Source organism: Asterias rubens, chromosome 1 (assembly GCF_902459465.1).
Source record: "Asterias rubens chromosome 1, eAstRub1.3, whole genome shotgun sequence".
NCBI lineage: Eukaryota > Metazoa > Echinodermata > Asteroidea > Forcipulatida > Asteriidae > Asterias > Asterias rubens.
Genome location: NC_047062.1, coordinates 239,999 through 265,046, shown reverse-complemented (window position 1 = coordinate 265,046; position 25,048 = coordinate 239,999). Strand labels below are relative to the sequence as shown.

General features: G+C 37.8%; 1 protein-coding gene across 4 annotated transcripts in view; it reads right to left on the bottom strand.

Moving 5' to 3' along the window:
- Positions 1 to 5,334: 5,334 nt before the first annotated feature.
- Positions 5,335 to 25,048, bottom strand: part of LOC117295732 (neurexin-1-like) — a 97,036-nt gene continuing 77,322 nt past the window's right edge. For 3 of the 4 annotated variants that reach the window (XM_033778455.1, XM_033778481.1, XM_033778472.1), the window contains 8 exons: positions 22,805 to 23,569; positions 21,016 to 21,135; positions 20,450 to 20,628; positions 19,566 to 19,746; positions 13,617 to 13,975; positions 12,918 to 13,044; positions 12,021 to 12,032; positions 5,335 to 7,438 (listed from right to left, as the gene is read on the bottom strand). In XM_033778455.1, the coding sequence (XP_033634346.1) occupies positions 6,813 to 7,438; positions 12,021 to 12,032; positions 12,918 to 13,044; positions 13,617 to 13,975; positions 19,566 to 19,746; positions 20,450 to 20,628; positions 21,016 to 21,135; positions 22,805 to 23,569 (2,369 nt within the window). In that variant the 3' untranslated portion in view covers positions 5,335 to 6,812. The remainder of the gene's footprint in view (positions 7,439 to 12,020; positions 12,033 to 12,917; positions 13,045 to 13,616; positions 13,976 to 19,565; positions 19,747 to 20,449; positions 20,629 to 21,015; positions 21,136 to 22,804; positions 23,570 to 25,048) is intronic. The other variant, XM_033778464.1, reaches the window with a different exon arrangement.

Genomic DNA, 25,048 nt, shown 5'->3' with positions numbered 1-25,048 from the left:
CTTTAGCAGTACGGACAATACTTCTCTTTAAATGCAGTGCTGTTGAGTGGAATTACAACGTTTTCAAAATAAAAATAAAAACTCGTTTGTGTGTCGTGCATGACAACAACAACATATCTAACTTGTAACAAAAGTATGTTCCGCGCGTGTGTGTAGAAATTGTGCACAACAAAGTGCGGGCCGCGCGTACATACGCGGGTTCTAGCATGGGGACCGCCATTGCCTATCTCCCGTGTACATTTTCTGTGCGTTGCCGTCAGCACGTGACATTTAGCGCGTCGTCAAAGGCCTGTCTCCCGTGTTGTCCGCACCATTCTAGCCACAGACGCGGAACGCACCGCCGCAAAACTTCTTGCACATTTTCAAAATGGGACAAGAATAGACCTTATCGCAAATACAAATGCGCAAGCGCAGACTGTTGAATGAGGTGCATTGTGGGATAGATATGGATCAAATTTGGATACCAGCAAGACCACAATGCACCTAATTCCAAGCTTTACGCGCGCGCCCCGGTATTTGCGAAAGGTCTCCATTATACTGACAGTTCGGGAGAGCGACAAGTATACGAATTATGTAGCATTTAAGACGGTACAAACATTAGAAGTTCGTTGAGAGGATCAGTCGTCTCAGAAATAGCCGGCTTCGTTATTTGTGACCGAAATAAAAGTATTTATTTCTGGCGAAACAGTAGTCTTGGCCCAAGACTATGGTGCTTGATTCTGGATAGTGTACTACGCGCGGTTGAATCGCCAAAGCGCGCCCGCCACGGTATGATTTAGTTAATTGGTAGGCTTGAAATCTAGACTACACTGGTAGGCTTGAAATCTAGACTACACTGGTAGCTTGCCAGTGTAGTCTAGATTTCAAGCCGTCCAATTAACTAAATCATCCCGTGGAGACGCGCTTTGGCGATTCAACCGCGCGTAGTACACTATCCAGAATCAAGCGCCATACTCTTGGGCCAAGACTAGCGAAACAGTAAAAAGGTTATGGAAGTTTTGCTGTTGGGATTGTTTTTCAATGAAAAGTTTAAAATTCGATAATGGAGGCAACTCTCAATTATCACTATGTATTTTGTTTTTATCTTTCTTGTCTTTTCCCCTCGATTTTAGCGAGTATGTAGTTCTCACTCTAGTCTTAGTTTGCATAGAACTACTCGAATGTTAAATTATAGGAGCGACTCCTGTTTTGTCGGTAAGTTTATATGGTTTTTGTCAGTTTCTCAATGAACTGAAAGAATTTAAAAAAACATGTACCTGAATCCCAATACAGTTTCTCGTCCGAGTTTTTGTTCAAAAATAATGTCATTATCAAAATATTAAATTATTAATAGGGCATTTGATAGACAAAAATGTAAAGTATTATTAGTTTGCTTTATTTGCATCTTTATCAATCAGAAACCTTTTCATACTTTTATCAAACTATCGATCGTCATGTTTCCCCTAATTTCTATTCTCAATTTACAACTTCAACTGACAGACTCAAACCCGACCAAGTGCACATTAGTTTACCCGTTTGAAGGAATTGCGCCGCCATTGTTCGACCGACATTGTTTATGCACGCAGCATAGCGCAATGTCCTATCCAGTCAGTATAATGGAGATCATTGGTTTCAACCCAGAAGTGACCTAATTTGCATATTTAAATTAGGCGGTAATCATCAAACTTTAAGGTGAATATCTCTCAATTTATTCATTTTATGAAAAAAAATGTGAATAGAAACCTGACCTTGAGAATCCAAAAAACATTATTTATATACTCGAATGACCCTTTCCAAACAACTGGGTCAAAGGTCATGGGTCAAACATGCGTTTAAACACTGTACACTATTGGTAATTTTCAAAGACCAGTGGTGTATCCCATCATAAGCATAAAATAAGACTGTGGAAATTTGGACTAAACTGTAAACACGCGACTCGTGCATTGGAAGTGTATTGCGTCAACAAAATGTCACCAGAATACGTACTTTGATTATACGTATGAACTAGTTCTGGCGGCTACGGCCGCAACGGCTGTTGCTTAGGACGTCCTATACCTCAACGCATGATGACGCGCAACTTTAGCCGTAGCCGCAACTTCGGATACGGCATAAGCGCAAGATAGATACTACACAAGCAGAGCAGTCACTTTTGGTTGATCAATCAGCCTTCAGTGGTTAGTGAGGAGAGGTTCCCAGGCTAGGTAGTTCCCAGTGTGGTGTATGGTCTCGATGTGCCATAATTTTCCAAAATGCTTAACAACGTGTCACTAATAAAGTAAGAGATAAAAACTTGCATTTTGGTGTTTCTTGGTGACATTTATTGCTAGCTTGCCAGTGCAGTACTGACTATTGACAAATTATGTACAGTTATAAGAGGACTGTTTGAGATTAAGATACACACATTATCTATAAACTATCATGGAAATATCCAAGCTGAAACTGAAAGACGATCATTACATACGTTTATAAAACAAAATTCAGAATAAAACTTCAACAGAGTTCGATTAGTATTCTTTACTGCACCAACAACCACAAACAGTCTGCCGGTGCATTTTGCCGTAGCATTGTAAGTAACAGAATGTTGTACTTGGAAGAGTGTACATGAGAAAGTACCTGCAACAAATATCCATACAAACTTAGGATGATATTATTGAATCAAAGCCCATACACTAACAAATGCTACCTTACTTTGTTTTATGATTCACGACAAAACATTTAATTTTCAATTAAGTTAATATAACTTGGTGGGTTACACCCCCCCCCCCCTGGATATTAACAAATTTTAAACACTGTGTTTTGAAGGTGCGACTTTACTTTTCATTCATTTTTCATTATTGCATAGGCCTAAAACGCTAGCAGTAAAAATATGAACTTAGAACTTACTGAATAATTGATGTTACAAATTAAGAAAACAATCACAACCACGTGAGTTATCATGCTGATTACTACCATGGCAACACACTTACATTGTCAATAATACAATGCTGAATTTTTTTGCTACATGCAGTTGTTGACAGGTGATGATATAAGTGTAAACATTACAATTAATGTGTATGATCTTAACAATACTCACTGTTTTACGAAACAAACAAATAAATGATTTCAAATTAATGAGTTATGCAACCCTACGGCACAAACTGGGATTAGAGGAATTGGCACTAAACAAATGCAATAACTTTGACAATTAATTTCATACAACTTACACAATGGCATATTCAGGAGACCACTTGTTACCGCAGAGAAACATATCAAAAACTACAAATAATTCACACTATAAGTATGGCTAAATTGTGTTGAATTACTGTATACATAATACTGGACGTTCGTATCTAGTTCTGAGGCTAAACTTACTGCTTGATATATTGTTTATAGATGAAGGCTAACATAGAGTAACCCGTATTGCACATATGACTACAGATTTATACAATGGTTAAAACAAAAAAAGTATTCGGTCTGCTTGTAGCAATAGAACCATGTTCAGAAATACTGAAGATAATACAAATATTATTAATAGTTTAATTTTTCTAAAAATCAACATCAATTTGGTACTAAACACGCGTGTTTTTTTTAAACCACCCATTCACTAAGATCAGTACACATTGGCTTTAGATTCATACCAAACATAGCGAGGATTAAATATTCCCAAGTCAAATAATAATCACAGATTGCAATATGATTTGGTGTTGAATTTCGCTAGTGTTATAACACTCGCATGCAAATTTCGTACCCCTCGTATCAAACATTATTGGGATTTCGGGTTCCCAAAACACGTACATCGTATTGTAACTTAAGTGTGATGGAAACAAATGAGGTGGCTTTTGGGTAAATCTAAAAATAATATAATATAATAATAGTCAATGAATCGACCATGACCACTATTTCTTTTACAGATTAACAACAATACGATATTGTTTTCAAATTATTTATGGAGTAAATTATTGATTATTATTCAATTATTCTATTTTTTTGTTACTAAGAGAATACGGCTTTTAATTTCCTTCATCATTTGCAAATCGGATTTTTAATTTTCAGTCTAATTTGTTTTTACAATACAATATGTTTTTGTTGTAAATATATTATATTCAAACTCAGGCGCAGCATTCTATTAGTCCCAGCCTTCAAAACCTTTTCCACATTTATAATTTATGTTATAATTTAATCTATAGAGTTGATTGTTGTGGCTATTATTATAACTGAATTTTATTACTACTCTCTTCAATATTTCTAAATCTAAAGATAAACATTGGAATGCATAGATCGATTTACTCTACACTTCTTATGGTACATGATTTTTCAACAGTTAAAGAGTGCTGATATATTAATAAACTCACTTTAGAATAGTTCTCAAATAGTTCTATCACTATGAGTGATATACGTTTAGGCGCCATTTTGATACTTAATGTACAGGAATACAAGGCGTCCACAGAAGTAAAAAGGTAGTCCCAATACAAAGGAAATACATTATGAGGGCTAATACAGACTGCGTAGCGAAATACAAGTGGACATGGGAATGAGATCTTTTAACAAATTCAAAAGGTATGATGTACCGTTTAATCAAGTTATTAACAAAATAGCACCGATTAGGTACAGGACAAAATACTTAGTACTTTATACTTGAGTAAGAACTGTAGGTCAAATCGCGGATCTAACTGTGATTCTTTTTTAGATTAATTAATGTTCAAATGAGAGTTAGGTATTAAACATACTGCTCATTCGGTCAACGAAACAATATTTAAAGGGAAAGGCTAGGAAATAATCAATTTATCAAACTATGAATGTATGATTTATGGAAAAGTACAAAGTAAAACCGAACTTTGCGCCCTCCATACCGTTTACCATTATGCACCGTTAATTGCTCTAAAAACGTGAGCTTGGAGAAGATTAGACAACCAAACTGTATGGACTTGTCCATAACTTTAGTTGTACCTTGTTTGGCCCACATATTGAACAATTTGTAGGTTTAAAAAATACGCAATACGGGAACTGGCTTAAAAGTGTAGAGCTTGTGTTACTAGACAAAGATGGCGACGATGTGGCAATTGTCTCGAACTGACTGTACAAACACTGACTGTTTAAGGACCACATTGCCTTGGATCGGTCGATTTGGTCTTTGAAAAGCGTTTGTAACCGTTTGTTTTAAAATGCATATGGTTAGAAAGATGTTGTAAAAGTAGAATACAATGATCCAAACAAACATGTCTCGAAATTGCACGGTTTTCCTTTTAACTCGTCGACTAACACGGTCGGCCATTTATGGGAGTCAAATGTTTTGACACCCATAAATGGCCGACCGTGTTAGTTCGCCAAGTAAGAGGAAAACCGAAACAAATCTGTGTGGATCATTATATTCTAATTTTAAAACGTCTTTCCAATCATATACATTTTATAGACCAACTCGTCCGATCCAAAGCAACGTGTTCCTTTAAGGAAACACTACCTGTAAGAGCGCGCGTGCTGTGTGCACCTGGAGGGTTCGTAATGGTGAACGTCTATTCGTCAATATTGTGAACAATGATTTTCATAAAACAGCACTGTTCCTGGATTGGCTTGAGCAACTGTGGGTTTTTATTTCGAGGGGTGGGTTCGAAATATTCTTTAGATTTTTTGGAACGCACACTAAGTCATACAGTAGTATTGTTTTCCCAGTTTTTAAATTTGTATTAAAATACAACTATATTATTATAATATTGATTTAAGTTAAGTAAACACCAGCCAAGAATTGAAGAAACCTGACGTCTAATCAATGCTGAAATATGAACCGTTTACATAACTTCACTTATGCTGATCTCTGTCTTTATATTACTCAACCAGCTGATCTCTGTCTTAACATTACTCAACCAATCGTATAGCTTTTTCATTATAAAATATCTATGTTGTAACCTGACATTTATTCAGCTGAAATATTAAGCATCCTTACAATATTTGAACTTCCTCCAACTGTCATATATACATTATTTTGTATAATTATTTTTGAAAGTCTTTTTGTTTTCTACAAAATACACTCAACATCACTTTGAAGTATAATAAATAAAACTTAATTCACACTGAACCGGCAAATAACATGTCAACTCTACATATTTATACTTAATATTATTGTTTAACTATTAACCAACATATTTTTTCACAATGTCTAAAACTACACTCCTCCTTAGGTAAATCAGAATAGTTTAAACACGGGCAAGGGAAGAATATTGTTTTAAAAGGATGACTGTAGACTTATACTTTTAGCGAATGATTTTATACCTAAAGTGTCCAATGATAAGAATATAAATAAACAATTTATAGAACAAAAGAGGAACAGAAACACTTGCCGAAAACTGGCAAAATAGCTAACAAAGAAGACAGCATTAAGTCAAACTATTTTGTCAACTTGTTTTAATAAAACAAATTATTTGCTCAGAAAAGAGGAACCATGTGATAAGCAATGTACATAACAAGGTATTTCGGTATTAGATGATACTCTTGTATCTCTCTGGTAAAAAACACACAAATTTAAACCAAATCATACAGCTCCATTATCCAAAACAAAAGCATCAGAAATCAGATTAAAATAGGAAAAATATCTTACCTTTTCTGATATTGTGCCACATTTGACACTTAAAATTGTATCTGTGAGTTATTGTAGAATGCTGTGTAACACAGACACAACTTTTTCAATTTAATTTTTTAACCTACTGATTAGAAAGATGTTGCCTTAGATTTATAAGTGTTAACATTCAACTAAATTGACAATTTCTTTAGTTAACAGGTGTCTCTTTCAACAAAACTTAACATACAGTGGTAAATCAAAAAGTCTTTAAATCAACAATATTAATTAGCAGCTAAGTAAGAAATCAGACATACCATTCTTTGGTTGCATACTCTGGTGGCAGTTTAGGTTTAATTGGTTTTGTGGGCACCGTGCCATTCGTGTTTGGCTGTTGCTGGGTTGGAAGTAATGCAGTACGTGTAGCATCACTGACACTGTAGTTACGACTCTCGTTTATATGATAAGAACCCTCATTTCTATTTCTAAATTTGTATAAAATAATGACAAGGAGGAGGAAAATAAGAGCACCAGAAGCAACAAGCCCAATGACTAGCCATGTCTGGCCCAGGAAACCTAAACCTTTACCTTGCTTCTGCTCTGGTGGGGGTGCAAAAATTGTAACCTTGGGTGGTGATGATGACATCATCTTTGTGATTTTTGGTGTAGGGGCTGGAGGGTTTGGTGTACTCTTGATTGCAGTGAAGTTGAAATCTGTTGCGGTGCTTTGAGTTGTATCTCCATTTACACAGCCTGGGTCATCCACTCCATCACACAATGTACCTGAAAACTCAGGCATAGAAGTGGCATCAGGCTTGGGAGGAGTAGTAGTAAAGAGTTCACCAGTAATGATTGTAGTAGAAGCAGGGGTTGTTATACTCGGTGCTGTTGTTGAATCTTGCTCATCAACAGGTGTAAATATTGCTTCATCACCTGTAAAATGCAAAAAATGTGAAAGACAAATGAAGTTTTACATCAAAGAGGGCACCATTGGCAATTCAAATGGACTAAGGTTGATGTGAAGACAGCCAACGGGGTCACATTGGTAGGTTTGGATTTAAGAGTAGAAAATTATTTGTCAAGAGCAAAGAAGTTGTTCTAATTATTATACATGAGGAGGGCAGGCAGCCTTGGCAGCCACTCAGAAGACTAAGTTATATCATACACCAGAGGTCAGGGGAAATCTAGCTGTCTGGGCAGTCACTGACCAAATGGAATCTAATGAACATAGATTGAACTTAAGGGCAAACGTTGAATATCAGGGTCGTACAATAATGTTGTTTAGGTTTGGGGTGGTATAAGGGCATACTTTAAATATCAGGGTCGAACAAGAATGCTGTTTAGGTTTGGGGTGGTATAAGGGTAAACTTTGAATATCAGGGTCGTACAATAATGTCGTTTAGGTTTGGGGTGGTATAAGGGCAAACTTTGAATATCAGGGTCGAACAAGAATGTCGTTTAGGTTTGGGGTGGTATAAGGGCAAACTTTAAATATCAGGGTCGTACAAGAATGTCGTTTAGGTTTGGGGTGGTATAAGGGTAAACTTTGAATATCAGGGTCATACAAGAATGTCGTCTAGGTTTGGGGTGGTATAAGGGCAAACTTTGAATATCAGGGTCATACAATAATGTCGTTTAGGTTTGGGGTGGTATGGGGCAAACTTTGAATATCAGGGTCGTACAATAATGTCGTTTAGGTTTGGGGTGGTATAAGGGCAAACTTTGAATATCAGGGTCATACAATAATGTCGTTTAGGTTTGGGGTGGTATGGGGCAAACTTTGAATATCAGGGTCGTACAATAATGTCGTTTAGGTTTGGGGTGGTATAAGGGCAAACTTTGAATATCAGGGTCATACAAGAATGTTGTTTAGGTTTGGGGTGGTATAAGGGCAAACTTTGAGTATCAGGGTCGAACAAGAATGTCGTCTAGGTTTGGGGTGGTATAAGGGCAAACTTTAAATATCAGGGTCGTACAATAATGTCGTTTAGGTTTGGGGTGGTATAAGGGTAAACTTTGAATATCAGGGCCGAACAAGAATGTCGTCTAGGTTTGGGGTGGTATAAGGGCAAACTTTGAGTATCAGGGTTGTACAAGAATGTTGTTTAGATTTGGGGTGGTATAAGGGCAAACTTTGAGTATCAGGGTCGTACAAGAATGTCGTCTAGGTTTGGGGTGGTATAAGGGCAAACTTTGAGTATCAGGGCCGAACAAGAATGTCGTCTAGGTTTGGGGTGGTATAAGGGCAAACTTTGAGTATCAGGGTTGTACAAGAATGTTGTTTAGGTTTGGGGTGGTATAAGGACAAACTTTAAATATCAGGGGAGACAATAATGTCGTTTAGGTTTGGGGTGGTATAAGGGCAAACTTTAAATATCAGGGTCGAACAAGAATGCCGTTTAGGTTTGGGGTGGTATAAGGGCATACTTTGAAAATCAGGGTTACACAAGAATGTCTTTTAGGTTTGGGGTGCTATAAGGGCAAACTTTGAATATCAGGGTCGTACAATAATGTCGTTTAGGTTTGGGGTGGTATAAGGGCAAACTTTAAATATCAGAGTTGTACAAGAATGTCGTTTAGGTTTGGGGTGGTATAAGGGCAAACTTTGAATATCAGGGTCGAACAAGAATGTCGTTTAGGTTTGGGGTGGTATAAGGGCAAACTTTGAATATCAGGGTCGTACAATAATGTCGTTTAGGTTTGGGGTGGTATAAGGGCAAACTTTGAATATCAGGGTCGTACAAGAATGTCGTTTAGGTTTGGGGTGGTATAAGGGCAAACTTTGAGTATCAGGGTCGTACAAGAATGTCGTTTAGGATTGGGGTGGTATAAGGGCAAACTTTGAATATCAGGGTTGAACAAGAATGTCGTTTAGGTTTGGGGTGGTATAAGGGCAAACTTTAAATATCAGGATCGTACAAGAATGCCGTTTAGGTTTGGGGTGGTATAAGGGCAAACTTTGAATATCAGGGTCGAACAAGAATGTCGTTTAGGTTTGGGGTGGTATAAGGGCAAACTTTGAATATCAGGGTCGAACAAGAATGCCGTTTAGGTTTGGGGTGGTATGGGGCAAACTTTGAATATCAGGGTCGAACAAGAATGCCGTTAAGGTTTGGGGTGGTATAGGGCAAACTTTGAATATCAGGGTCGTACAAGAATGTCGTTTAGGTTTGGGGTGGTATAAGGGCAAACTTTGAGTATCAGGGTTGTAGCAGAATGCCGTTTAGGTTTGGGGTGGTATAGGGCAAACTTTGAATATCAGGGTCGTACAAGAATGTCGTTTAGGTTTGGGGTGGTATAAGGGCAAACTTTAAATATCAGGGTCGTACAAGAATGTCGTTTAGGTTTGGGGTGGTATAAGGGCAAACTTTAAATATCAGGGTCGTACAAGAATGTCGTTTAGGTTTGGGGTGGTATAAGGGCAAACTTTAAATATCAGGGTCGTACAAGAATGTCGTTTAGGTTTGGGGTGGTATAAGGGCAAACTTTGAATATCAGGGTCGTACAAGAATGTCGTTTAGGTTTGGGGTGGTATAAGGGCAAACTTTAAATATCAGGGTTGTAGAAGAATGTCGTTTAGGTTTGGGGTGGTATAAGGGCAAACTTTGAATATCAGAGTCGTCCAAGAATGTCGTCTAGGTTTGGGGTGGTATAAGGGCAAACTTTAAATATCAGGGTTGTACAAGAATGTTGTTTAGGTTTGGGGTGGTATAGGGCAAACTTTGAATATCAGGGTCGAACAAGAATGCCGTTTAGGTTTGGGGTGGTATAAGGGCAAACTTTGAATATCAGGGTAGTACAAGAATGCTGTTTAGGTTTGGGGTGGTATAAGGGCAAACTTTGAATATCAGGGTCGTACAAGAATGTCGTTTAGGTTTGGGGTGGTATAAGGGCAAACTTTGAATATCAGGGTCGTACAAGAATGCTGTTTAGGTTTGGGGTGGTATAAGGGCAAACTTAAAATATCAGGGTCGAACAAGAATGCCGTTTAGGTTTGGGGTGGTATAAGGGCAAACTTTAAATATCAGGGTAGTACAAGAATGCTGTTTAGGTTTGGGGTGGTATAAGGGCAAACTTTAAATATCAGGGTAGTACAAGAATGTCATTTAGGTTTGGGGTGGTATAAGGGCAAACTTTGAATATCAGGGTCGTACAAGAATGTCGTTTAGGTTTGGGGTGGTATAAGGGCTCTTTGGGTAAATAGGTGAAACAAGAACACTATGGGACAGGGCAAACTGTGAGTATCAGGGGTCATACTTGGGTGCACATGGGTCGATTTAAGGGCAAACGTTCGATATAGGGTTGTACAAGGGCACTTTGGGTACAGGGCAAACTTTGAGTATCGGGGTCGTACAAGGGTCACTTTGGGTAAATAGGTGAAACAAGCAGTATCAGGGCCATACAAGAATGCTGTTTAAGTATGGGGTACGGGGCAAACCTTGGGTATTGGGTGATCGGCAATGACACTCTGGGTATAGTACATGGGAACTGTGGGCATAGTGGAACAAGGGGCACTGTTGGTAAGGGGTGATCCAACCCATTTGGGTATGGGTTATATAATGGCTGTGGCCAGACTGGTGGGAACAAGAGGCTATGTTTTTTTAAAGTATTTTTCTTAACAATCTTGAAGGCTTAAACTTTAGACCAACACCTTATCCTTACTGTTCACGGAATGAATTGATGGGTGTGAACCAAACCAAGGAAATATGAGTTAATGCTGAAGGTTTATATTCAAACAAAATAAAAAAGAGACATGTGTGAAAAATAAGTCAGATGTTTCGACATGCTGAAAAGGGAATTGGAAAACCAACTTGCAGAATTAAAAGATTATTTATGTTTATTGAAGTTGACAAATTGTGAAGGTGCAAAAATGATATAAAAGGTGCAGATTTGCAGAAATGATTTTCCATGCATTCAACTAACTGTACAAAAATAACATTTCACCGGAGTATTTGAATTATATCAACATTTAATTATGTATTTTCATTTGGCTCACACTTAGTAATCCTTCTTCCCCATTGTTGACATATTTCATCCCTTAATCACTTTGAAATGATTAAGTAATTTTGTAATTTTCTAACTGAGTTTTTATTGAATTGATGTAAACTTAGATTCAATCTACTGACATATATAAAACAATTACCTATCTTTTAAGCACATTCAAGTTAAATACTGTTGTCTGCTAAAACTACTTTCAAGTAGGATTTGAGACTGTTTTATTCAAATTCAAACTTGACAATGTGTGTTTCTGTGTGAAATAAATGACATGACGGGAGGTGGTGGAATTGATTCAAAGATAAAGCAACACAAAAGCAGAAAGTAGTTTTATGACGGGAGGTGGTGGAATTGATTCAAAGATAAAGCAAACACAAAAGCAGAAAGTAGTTTTATGACGGGAGGTGGTGGAATTGATTCAAAGATAAAGCAAACACAAAAGCAGAAAGTAGTTTTATGACGGGAGGTGGTGGAATTGATTCAAAGATAAAGCAAACACAAAAGCAGAAAGTAGTTTTACCTTTAGAAGTGACTGGACACCAAAAAGAAATTACATAAAAAGAAAAAGAGATTGCAAATTAGAAAATGCAGAAACACCAGCAATGAAAAGCTGTCTCTTAAATATGAAGTATGTTTAAACAACACAAAGTATAAGGATTACAAACTAGATATTCTTTGCTACAATTTAATTATGTGTTTCTTTTGAGTGTTTTGAATACAATGCCTGATCACTCTACACAATAACCAGTGCATGAAGATCGCTATACATGTTTTGAGGAGGAAGAACGACAAAATGGCATGTTAATTCTGAGCGATGGTAACATTTTCATTCCAGTTCATGTTTCAATTTACTGTGACACCATATGATAACATTTCCTTCCTCTGTGTAGAGTATAAAAGTATGGTTTAGGACAATGTGTTGTTTGGAACTAAATTCCCTTGTGTTTGTTATTTGAATTAAATTCTATTCATCAAAACTGGACAATACTATATATAGTGTTCCAGCAAACAGAACCAATCATATCGTTCACCATGTTTAAATTGAAATTGTATAATGATACAGTATGACTTTTGGGCTTGATCTTTACAAAAAAGTTAAGAGTTTGAGAAACAAAATTGCTTTTATTTGAAATTTGTAAATTCAACTTTACCCACATTTATCTCAATGCTGTCATTGTTAGATGATGATAAATCAGTTAAATCAGATGTTAATGTGACACAAGGATTCAGAATTGATTTCTCAGAAAGTAAGTAGACATAATATTGAGATTTTGAGAGATACAAAAATGTGTCGTTTGAACAGGACTCATTTCTCAACTGACACTGTTTCTTTTAAGTTCAATAAATGTTAATTGATTGACTAAGGCAGGAAGTGTTGGAAGTAGTAAGTCAGTTGGTTATTTAAGAACCTGTTTACCTGAAGCTCCACCATGTTGGCAATCTTCATCATCAACAGTACCACATCCAGATTGAGTTACAAAGATGTTTTCTGCATCAGTACCAAAGTCTATCTCTCCATCAGTAGTAGCTGTAGACATTATCATCTAAGGGTTCACACAAATCAACCATGACAAAATAGAAGTTATTTTGAGTTAGTTTTTAACTGAGGTCCTTGGTATGACATTATTGTCAACGAAATCTAGTTACTGGCATTCACAAAGTGAAGAAACTTTTAAAGTATTTTAGGGTAATTTCCCTACACCTGAAGTAGTGTTGCGGACTGCAGACAGTATATTGGACTCCGATATGGTGTGACAGAGCTATAGAAATGTAGGTTTGAATCCTATTCTGGCTAATGATCTTGATGCAAAGTGCTTTTCTTAATCCAAGTGCAAAACTAGAAACTGGATGTATTGATTTGGATTAATATCTTGCTCTGAGTGCTCATATAAAGCAGCTTGAGGCTGTCCTCTCCCACAGGGAATAGGACAAGTCTAAGGAATATTATTTTAAGTATGTGTAACAAAGAAGTGGTTCTGTAGGCAGTTTAGGGTAATCTTGCAGTACAAGTACATGTACCTGTGAATCATTGTGGCTGATTTGTGAGTTGATAAACGTAACAAGTGTATCTAATCCCTTTCCTCCCAATCCCCAAACCATTAAAATGAGTTCCTACCTTTGTTGGTCTAGTCATTGTTTTATTTCCACCAACATGTGGTGAAGGTTCAGGTTCAGGAATTTCAGGCTGGTCTGGTTCCTGAGTCACATTAGCAGTAGTAAGTGCTATGGTAGGAAAGGGCTCTGTTACAAAGTCCCAAATGGTATTAGAAGATACCAGTGAAACATCACCCTCAAAGTGGATTCTTGAATCACCAGATGCCGCCATGTCCATGATTCGTAGATCATTGTAGGCCAAGCCAGAGATAATGCCAGCAAAAGGATGGGTGATGACTCGACGCTTACGCCGACTTGGAATAGGGCTCCGTCCTCCGATGTTGACAACTGATTGGTCATCAAAGTAACGAGCTTGTTTCCCTTGCATTGTTTGAAACAATAAAAAGTATTTATCAATTGAAAAAATGTTTGAAGCTTTGCTTTATTATTTGGAGGTAAACAAGAAATACTGATGTAAAATTCTTTTATTAATAAATTTAAAAATGACTTATTCAAAACTGACACTTGGTTAGACTTGAGCGGTCAGTTCAAAATTATAATAATAAAAAATAATAATATAATAATAAAAAAAATTGAAGTCTTCTATTATACCGCACCTAACTACCAAGCAAAGTACTTTGGCGCTGAGTATATACAAACTTTCAAAAAGATAGATTTTTATTGAATTGACTTTATTGAATTGACTTTATTTGGAATTAGTCTTAACAACTCTTTCAAACCTATAATTATTGAGCTTACATTTGATTATGCAGCTGGCCAGATTGGTTTGGAAACCAAACAAAGAATATAATATAAAATGCAACCAATTCAAAGTTGAATTTAAATCAAAACCAGTGAAGTGATGTGAAAGCAAAGCACTTGGCACAATGCTTGTCCTTCCCAGGAAATCTAACCCACAACGGGTTCAATCTGTATACCAAGAGGTGCACCCAGCCAAATAAAGTCTTGCTAGTGCAGTCATTGATGCCAAGAACTAACAAGAGGTGCACCCAGCCAAATAAAGTCTTACTAGTACAGTCATTGATGCCAAGAACTAACAAGAGGTGCACCCAGCCAAATAAAGTCTTACTAGTACAGTCATTGATGCCAAGAACTAACAAGAGGTGCACCCAGCCAAATAAAGTCTTACTAGTGCAGTCATTGATGCCAAAAACTAACAAGAGGTGCACCCAGCCAAATAAAGTCTTACTAGTACAGTCATTGATGCCAAGAACTAACAAGAGGTGCACCCAGCCAAATAAATTCTAACTAGTACAGTCATTGATGCCAAGAACTAACAAGAGGTGCACCCAGCCAAATAAAGTCTTACTAGTACAGTCATTGATGCCAAGAACTAACAAGAGGTGCAACCAGCCAAATAAAGTCTTACTAGTGCAGTCATTGATGCCAAAAACTAACAAGAGGTGCACCCAGCCAAATAAAGTCTTACTAGTACAGTCATTGATGCCAAGAACTAACAAGAGGTGCACCCAGCCAAATAAAGTCTTACTAGTACAGTCATTGATGCCAAGAACTAACAAGAGGTGCACCCAGCCAAATAAAGTCTTACTAGTACAGTCATTGATGCCATGAACTAACAAGAGGTGCACCCAGCCAAATAAAGTCTTACTAGTACAGTCATTGATGCCAAGAACTAACAAGAGGTGCACCCAGCCAAATACAGTCTTACTAGTACAGTCATTGATGCCAAGAACTAACAAGAGGTGCACCCAGCCAAATAAAGTCTTACTAGTACAGTCATTGATGCCATGAACTAACAAGAGGTGCACCCAGCCAAATACAGTCTTACTAGTGCAGTCATTGATGCCAAGAACTAACAAGAGGTGCACCCAGCCAAATAAAGTCTTACTAGTACAGTCATTGATGCCACGAACTAACAAGAGGTGCACCCAGCCAAATACAGTCTTACTAGTGCAGTCATTGATGCCAAGAACTAACAAGAGGTGCACCCAGCCAAATACAGTCTTACTAGTGCAGTCATTGATGCCTAAGAACTAACAAGAGGTGCACCCAGCCAAATAAAGTCTTACTAGTGCAGTCATTGATGCCAAGAACTAACAAGAGGTGCACCCAGCCAAATAAAGTCTTACTAGTACAGTCATTGATGCCAAGAACTAACAAGAGGTGCACCCAGCCAATTACACTCTTACTAGTACAGTCATTGATGCCAAGAACTAACAAGACGTGCACCCAGCCAAATAAAGTCTTACTAGTACAGTCATTGATGCCAAGAACTAACAAGAGGTGCACCCAGCCAAATAAAGTCTTACTAGTACAGTCATTGATGCCAAGAACTAACAAGAGGTGCACCCAGCCAATAACACTCTTACTAGTACAGTCATTGATGCCAAGAACTAACAAGACGTGCACCCAGCCAAATAAAGTCTTACTAGTACAGTCATTGATGCCAAGAACTAACAAGACGTGCACCCAGCCAAATAAAGTCTTACTAGTACAGTCATTGATGCCAAGAACTAACAAGAGGTGCACCCAGCCAAATAAAGTCTTACTAGTACAGTCATTGATGCCAAGAACTAACAAGAGGTGCACCCAGCCAAATAAAGTCTTGCTAGTGCAGTCATTGATGCCAAGAACTATAACAAGAGGTGCACCCAGCCAATTACACTCTTACTAGTACAGTCATTGATGCCAAGAACTAACAAGAGGTGCACCCAGCCAAATAAAGTCTTGCTAGTGCAGTCATTGATGCCAAGAACTAACAAGAGGTGCACCCAGCCAATTACACTCTTACTAGTACAGTCACTGATGCCATGAACTAACAAGAGGTGCACCCAGCCAAATAAAGTCTTACTAGTACAGTCATTGATGCCATAAACTAACAAGAGGTGCACCCAGCCAAATAAAGTCTTGCTAGTGCAGTCATTGATGCCAAGAACTAACAAGAGGTGCACCCAGCCAAATAAAGTCTTACTAGTGCAGTCATTGACGCCAAGAACTAACAAGACGTGCACCCAGCCAAATAAAGTCTTACTAGTGCAGTCATTGATGCCAAGAACTAACAGGAGGTGCACCCAGCCAAATAAAGTCTTACTAGTACAGTCATTGATGCCAAGACCTAACAAGACGTGCACCCAGCCAAATAAAGTCTTACTAGTGCAGTCATTGACGCCAAGAACTAACAAGAGGTGCACCCAGCCAAATAAAGTCTTACTAGTACAGTCATTGATGCCAAGAACTAACAAGAGGTGCACCCAGCCAAATAAAGTCTTGCTAGTGCAGTCATTGATGCCAAGAACTAACAAGAGGTGCACCCAGCCAAATAAAGTCTTACTAGTGCAGTCATTGACGCCAAGAACTAACAAGACGTGCACCCAGCCAAATAAAGTCTTACTAGTGCAGTCATTGATGCCAAGAACTAACAGGAGGTGCACCCAGCCAAATAAAGTCTTACTTGTACAGTCATTGATGCCAAGAACTAACAAGAGGTGCACCCAGCCAAATAAAGTCTTACTAGTACAGTCATTGATGCCAAGAACTAACAAGAGGTGCACCCAGCCAATTACACTCTTACTAGTACAGTCATTGATGCCAAGAACTAACAAGAGGTGCACCCAGCCAACTAAAGTCTTACTAGTACAGTCATTGATGCCAAGAACTAACAAGAGGTGCACCCAGCCAAATAAAGTCTTACTAGTGCAGTCATTGATGCCAAGAACTAACAAGAGGTGCACCCAGCCAAATAAAGTCTTACTAGTGCAGTCATTGATGCCAAGAACTAACAAGAGGTGCACCCAGCCAAATAAAGTCTTACTAGTACAGTCATTGATGCCAAGAACTAACAAGAGGTGCACCCAGCCAAATAAAGTCTTACTAGTGCAGTCATTGATGCCAAGAACTAACAAGAGGTGCACCCAGCCAAATAAAGTCTTACTAGTACAGTCATTGATGCCATGAACTAACAAGAGGTGCACCCAGCCAAATAAAGTCTTACTAGTGCAGTCATTGATGCCAAAAACTAACAAGAGGTGCACCCAGCCAAATAAAGTCTTACTAGTGCAGTCATTGATGCCAAGAACTAACAAGAGGTGCACCCAGCCAAATAAAGTCTTACTAGTACAGTCATTGATGCCAAGAACTAACAAGAGGTGCACCCAGCCAAATACACTCTTACTAGTACAGTCATTGATGCCAAGAACTAACAAGAGGTGCACCCAGCCAAATAAAGTCTTACTAGTACAGTCATTGATGCCAAGAACTAACAAGAGGTGCACCCAGCCAAATAAAGTCTTACTAGTGCAGTCATTGATGCCAAAAACTAACAAGAGGTGCACCCAGCCAAATAAAGTCTTACTAGTACAGTCATTGATGCCAAGAACTAACAAGAGGTGCACCCAGCCAAATAAAGTCTAACTAGTACAGTCATTGATGCCAAGAACTAACAAGAGGTGCACCCAGCCAAATAAAGTCTTACTAGTACAGTCATTGATGCCAAGAACTAACAAGAGGTGCAACCAGCCAAATAAAGTCTTACTAGTGCAGTCATTGATGCCAAGAACTAACACGAGGTGCACCCAGCCAAATAAAGTCTTACTAGTACAGTCATTGATGCCAAGAACTAACAAGAGGTGCACCCAGCCAAATAAAGTCTTACTAGTGCAGTCATTGATGCCATGAACTAACAAGAGGTGCACCCAGCCAAATAAAGTCTTACTAGTACAGTCATTGATGCCAAGAACTAACAAGAGGTGCACCCAGCCAATTACACTCTTACTAGTACAGTCATTGATGCCAAGAACTAACAAGAGGTGCACCCAGCCAAATAAAGTCTTACTAGTACAGTCATTAATGCCAAGAACTAACAAGAGGTGCACCCAGCCAAATAAAGTCTTAACAGTACAGTCATTGATGACAAGAACTAACAAGAGGTGCACCCAGCCAAATAAAGTCTTACTTGTGCAGTCATTGATGCCAAAAACTAACAAGAGGTGCACCCAGCCAAACAAAGTCATACTAGTGCAGTCATTGATGCCAAGAACTAACAAGAGGTGCACCCAGCCAATAACACTCTTACTAGTACAGTCATTGATGCCAAGAACTAACAAGAGGTGCACCCAGCCAAATAAAGTCTAACTAGTACAGTCATTGATGCCAAGAACTAACAAGAGGTGCACCCAGCCAAATAAAGTCTTACTAGTGCAGTCATTGATGCCAAAAACTAACAAGAGGTGCACCCAGCCAAATAAAGTCTTACTAGTGCAGTCATTGACGCCATGAACTAACAAGAGGTGCACCCAGCCAAATAAAGTCTTACTAGTGCAGTCATTGACGCCATGAACTAACAAGAGGTGCACCCAGCCAAATAAAGTCTTACTAGTACAGTCATTGATGCCAAGAACTAACAAGAGGTGCACCCAGCCAAATACACTCTTACTAGTGCAGTCATTGATGCCAAGAACTAACAAGAGGTGCACCCAGCCAAATAAAGTCTTACTAGTACAGTCATTGATGCCAAGAACTAACAAGAGGTGCACCCAGCCAAATACACTCTTACTAGTGCAGTCATTGATGCCAAGAACTAACAAGAGGTGCACCCAGCCAAATAAAGTCTTACTAGTACAGTCATTGATGTCAAGAACTAACACCTTGTGTAAACTACAAATTTTTGTTTACTTCAAAAAAAATGTTGCTTCAATTTTACTAAATCTTGAAGAGCTTTAATTGTTTAATTACAATAATTATACAATGCAACCTTGCCACATAAGTGAAAAGGTTTGTTTTCAGTAACTGACAAGAAAATTCTATTTACAACTGTAATGCACCGCCAGGGTTGGGAGATGGATGCATCAACACAAGGCGACGTAAACAAAGACAAACCCTATGCAAGAGGGCGCTATAACAACTACTGGCGCACATGTACACCAAGCTCAAAGTGAAACAAACATTTTGTGTGTAGAATGCAATTATATTACTAATAATTAAGTTCACTTACTTCTTCCAAAACTGGGAAAGAGTTCTACTTTTGGAAATGAGTCCACCTGGAGAGTAGAGTTTGCTCCTCGTCTGGTGAACTGTACAATGTGATATCGACCATCATTTACTCCATAGGTTTTCTCTCCAATTACATGATCATTTCCTCCAAAGTTGTAGGTGACAAATAGATGACCAGCAATCTGGAGTTCAGTGCAATCAATAAACAGAAAGTTATCACTAAATATTTTGAGGTTTACATTCCACTTGGGGGGGGGGGGCAAATGGAGGGGTACATTTCATAATGTTATAACGTCAGTAGGCCAGCAGAAGGAATGTACAGTAACAGTAACGTTAACGGCAGTTAACGGTTGCATGGCTTCTGACTGGCACCCCCGAACAAAGATATTGACAAAATAGGGACACCGCCAATATTCGGCTAGATAGCTTAGTTGGTACAGCGCCGGCATGTTAATCCGGAGGTCGTTGGTTCGAATCCCACTCTAGTCAATTCTTTGTTCAACCCCAAAAATCATTTCAAAAGTTTACCCAGTCAGTTTCCCTTGTGGTTTATATTGATATCAATAAACTTATGTCACACTTTTAACAGTAAAAAACAAGTATTGCTTAAATCAGTCATGGAGTAATGCTTTTCAACTTGCATGCTGAAATGAAGACTTATAAATTGACTAATGAATGTATGAAACTTTCCAATTGATATTTACAACACAACTTTGCACAACAATTGATTAAATCATTTGGCTACAAGTAGTGCATTTGCTTAGTGCAACTTTTCTAGGCATCAAACAGAAAAGATCACAGAGCCTAAGCACACCAAACATTGAACAAAAGCTCATGAGAAACAGCAAAACTATTCTTCTTTATAATTTCTGTTGATCCTCTTACCAATTTCATTTCAATGTAGTCATTTGACGTTGCACTACCGACATGACTGATAACGGCATCCTCAGCTTCAGAAACAAAACCAAAACTCAAGCTGTCTCGGTCCGATCTTAACCATTGATCCTTAGGTAGTTGAAGAGAGATGAGTCCACCAGTCTCACCAAACTGGTAGCCTACACTCACTGTCAAGTCAAAGTTCAAAATATACATGGAGGTTTCAAGATACATTGCATCAATTCTAAGGTTATCATTTGAACAAAACAAATAACTATTGCAGGGTGCATATATGAACCATAGCTGTGGTAGAAATGTAACAGTGACACCGCCTCACAGTTTAACCCAAGCAGAGTCTGCACAAAAGGCGACCTTAACACTTTTGTGAATTTTAGAAAATTCATTGTTTAGATTTAATGACTAGTGATGAAAATGATTTAATATTGGTTAATTGGTATTGTCAAAGTGTACTTTGGGGAAACACTAAAACAAGTACTGAAAAGACTTTGGTATTGTGTCAAATTATGACAACATTACCACTGGCTGAATCCCTCAAAACAACTAACCTAACTTACCATTACTACAGTACTGGCCAGTGAAGCTTGTCATACTACAGTCACATGTGTATGTATCAAACCCAGGTATACAGATGCCTCCAAAGTTACACAAGTTATCAATACATAACTCTCGCTTATCTGTCAAAATAAGACACAAAGTTTGACTTCTCTAGCATTTTCATTACAAATTTACATTCATAAATAACCCAGACAGTTTCGCTACTCCTATTGGTGGAGAGCGTGTCACGTAGGGTTAAACAGTTGATAATGCCCAGCTGGAGCTGTTTATAACCGGCTGGCTTCCACGTGTCGGGCGCGCAAGCTAACGCGCACCTATATTATCACGCGGAACACCCAATTCATAGCTATTAGTAACAGTGCGTATTGCAAGCGCGTGCGCGTAGTCGAAGTGCGCACGCATACACACAACCCTTGCGCATCAAACAGATTCTTCACAAAGTTTTTGAAAAAAATATTTCAAACCTCAAATTTTCAATTGTCAAAGTGTCTATAATTGTATTTTTTTAAACGTTTTTTTTTTTAACAATGGGCATTTATGAATGGGAATAAAAGAGTAGTTACTCGTTCTTAATAGTCCGTTTAAAACCTTGCATGGTCGTTGCCGTGCAATAAACATTTATTTTAACATTTATGTGATTTATCACACGGCAACGACCCTGTCGGTTTTAGACGGCCGTTTAAGAACTCGTTGCTACCCTTTAATTCCCTTATTTAAAGTATCACTATTATTCAATTCTGGTTTATGGTAAAGTTGGGCAAGGGTGGAAAAATATAAAGTTATTTTCAAAATATCAGAATAAATGTACAAACAAACAATATTGGTGACATGTTAAAGGCAGTGGACACTATTGGTAATTACTCAAAATAATTATCATCATAAAACCTTTCTTGATTACAAGTAATGGGGAGAGGTTGATAGTATAAAACATTGTGAGAAACAGCTCCCTCTGAAGTGACGTAGTTTTCGAGAAAGAAGTAATTTTCCACGAATTTGATTACAAGACCTCAAGTTTAGAACTTGAGGTCTCAAAATCAAGCATCAGAAAGCACACAACTTCGTGTGACAAGGGTGTTTTAGGGTGTTTTTTTCTTTCATTAATATGTCGCAACTTTGACGACCGATTGAGCTCAAACTTTCACAGGGTTGCTATTTTATGCATATATTATGTTGAGATACACCAACTGTGAAGACTAATATTTGACAATTACCAATAGTGTCCACTGTCTTTAACAGATGAAACATATTTGGAAGTTTCATTCATTACTCAATGCTGATGTAAACCTAGTGAAAAGATGGCAAAGTGATTTTTAATCTAAGAACATAGAGTGATCCTTTAATTGTTCAAACAAATCCTTATTAAACCTGCTAATGATAAGGAAACGGAGTAACATCTGTTAGCTGCAGAAGTTCACAAATGAATCTTGGTATTATTGTACATTGTAAACATAATTTATAATATTGTATAATATCAAACTAATAATCCAATTCAATGCAACATTTACTTTTGCTGCACACAACCAATGTTTTTCACAATGTGATGAAGGAGTAATGTACCCACCACAACATGTGAACTCTTATCAAATGACTGCTTAAGAGACTGCTTGTTGGTCTTTACAACTTGATAAGTCAAATTGTTTTAAGTCTGTCATTGTTTCAAGTCTGTTTCATATGTGTTTTATGTTTACATTGTTTAAAGTCTTTTTCATATGTTTTTATACCTTCACATTCCGTTTCATATGTTTTTATCTTTTAACATTGTTTTAAGTCTGTTTGATATGTTTTTACCTTCACATCCCCTTGTAAGTTCTTCCTTTAGTTCCATACTAACAGCCATTTCCAACAGATCCTCATGACGACCATTAATCTCAAGAGATGAGAGACACCCTTGATATCCTTGACTTGATTGAATTTTTTCTGGGAGGAACTCAAAAGTTTCTTTGCCTCCAATAAACAAATTCTCTGAAAAGTCAAAATGATTGGCTTCCTCAGTAGCCCGAGACCTAACTGACCGAGCATCCACTTTCAGAACCTGTCGATCTCGACTATCATGGGATATTCCAACTTCATGCCATCGGTTATCGTTAAGACGTTCACGGGTATTTCCACGAAGCATCTTAGCACCTCCACCAAGATTGAAAACATAGTAGATGAATCCATCCACCAGCTCTATTGCCATAAAGTCAAGCTCTCCTTCAGTGAAGAATAATAGTCCATTAGGTTCGGTTGTTTTGAACTGAAAGAAGAGAGAGAGACTTGGATAGGTCTTTATCTGAGGCAGCTGAACATGAACCTCCGTGGTGTGGAAAGTGAAGGGATCATGAATGGGGCGTCTACTCATCTGCTCACCAAAGGTGGCTGAATTATCAATAAAGTCAGGGGATTCTTCACGGGCAAGGTCAAAATAGTGGTGATTGTTGTAAATTAACTGCTCCATATGGCCTTGGAAATTGGGTGGTGGGGCTTTGGTGCCTACAAGATGTCGCCGACTCATCAAACTTCCTATGTCGATATAGCGGAAGTCTAGCGTACCGCTTTCAAAGTCAGCTCCAGCTGAATGCACAGAAAGAGGGGAAAAACACAAAGGAAACATTAATTATGTACATCATCAACTTTGTGCCAAAAACTCACCGATTTCACCTAAAAACCTCTGCCTATTTGAACAGTATTCTTATAAATTAAGATCATGTTTTAGAGAAAACTTTGCATTGGAACTAAAGTCAAAGTCTGAACCTTCAATATACATAATAATATTAGTAGGTTTTTATACACCCCATGAATCTTTTAAATTGTTATTGAAAGCTGCTTTTATAAATAAATATAGTAAGGTTTCAATCAATGTAGGTGAATCATGGCACTTAACAAGACACTTGCATGTTCTTTTTTGACCCATGTGAACTTTTCAGACAAAAATTTGATGTAGACATACATGATAGATAATTTCTGATAGATGCCATCCTTCAGCAAAGTAGGGTTTGGTTTTGTTCACCCACCAATCATGACAAGCATTCCGCACATTGTATTTACGCATAACACACAGTTGTGCATTAAAGATGATTGATATACATATAAAGATGACAGACTTTATACTGTATTTTGGTCAAGAGGGAACTATCCTTTATGTGTTTCGTTTGAATATTATACATTTCAGCATGTGCCTTAATATTTTGATGAAATTCCAACTTCACTATCGAATTAAGTATATTCATAACCATCATCACTAGAAACTAAATTCCTAAACAGCCTTACTACCTAATACCTATCCAATATGTTTTGACAAGTACCAGCAAAACAGTATCAGTAAGGGCTGATCATTGTAGTACCTATCCAATGTTTAGGTACTAACCCACAAGCTGATTAATGTAGTACCTATCCAATGTTTGTGTACCAATCTATTGCTTTAATACAAACCAACAATTTTAGTACCTATCCTATGTTTTAACACAAACACACACGCTGATCATTGTAGTACCTATCTTATGTATAGGTACTAACTCCATGTGGATCATTGTAGTGCCTATCCAATGTTTAATTACAAACACACAAGTTGATAATTGTAGTACCTATCCAGTGTTTAAATACAAACCCACTAGCAGATCATTGTAGTACCTATCTTATGTATAGGTACTAACTCCATGTGGATCATTGTAGTGCCTATCCAATGTTTAATTACAAACACACAAGTTGATAATTGTAGTACCTATCCAGTGTTTAAATACAAACCCACTAGCAGATCATTGTAGTACCTATCTTATGTATAGGTACTAACTCACACAGTGATTATTGTAGTACCTATCCTATGTTTTAATACAAACCAACAAGCTGATCATTGTAGTACCTACCCAATGTTTTAATACAAACCCACTAGCTGATCAAAGTAGTACCTTTCCAATGTTTTAATACAAACACACCAGCTGATCATTGTAGTACCTATCCAATATCGTAATACTAACCCTCAAACTGATCACTGTACACTAGCTGATCATTGTAGTGCCTAATGTTTGAATACAAACCCACTAGCTGATCATTGTA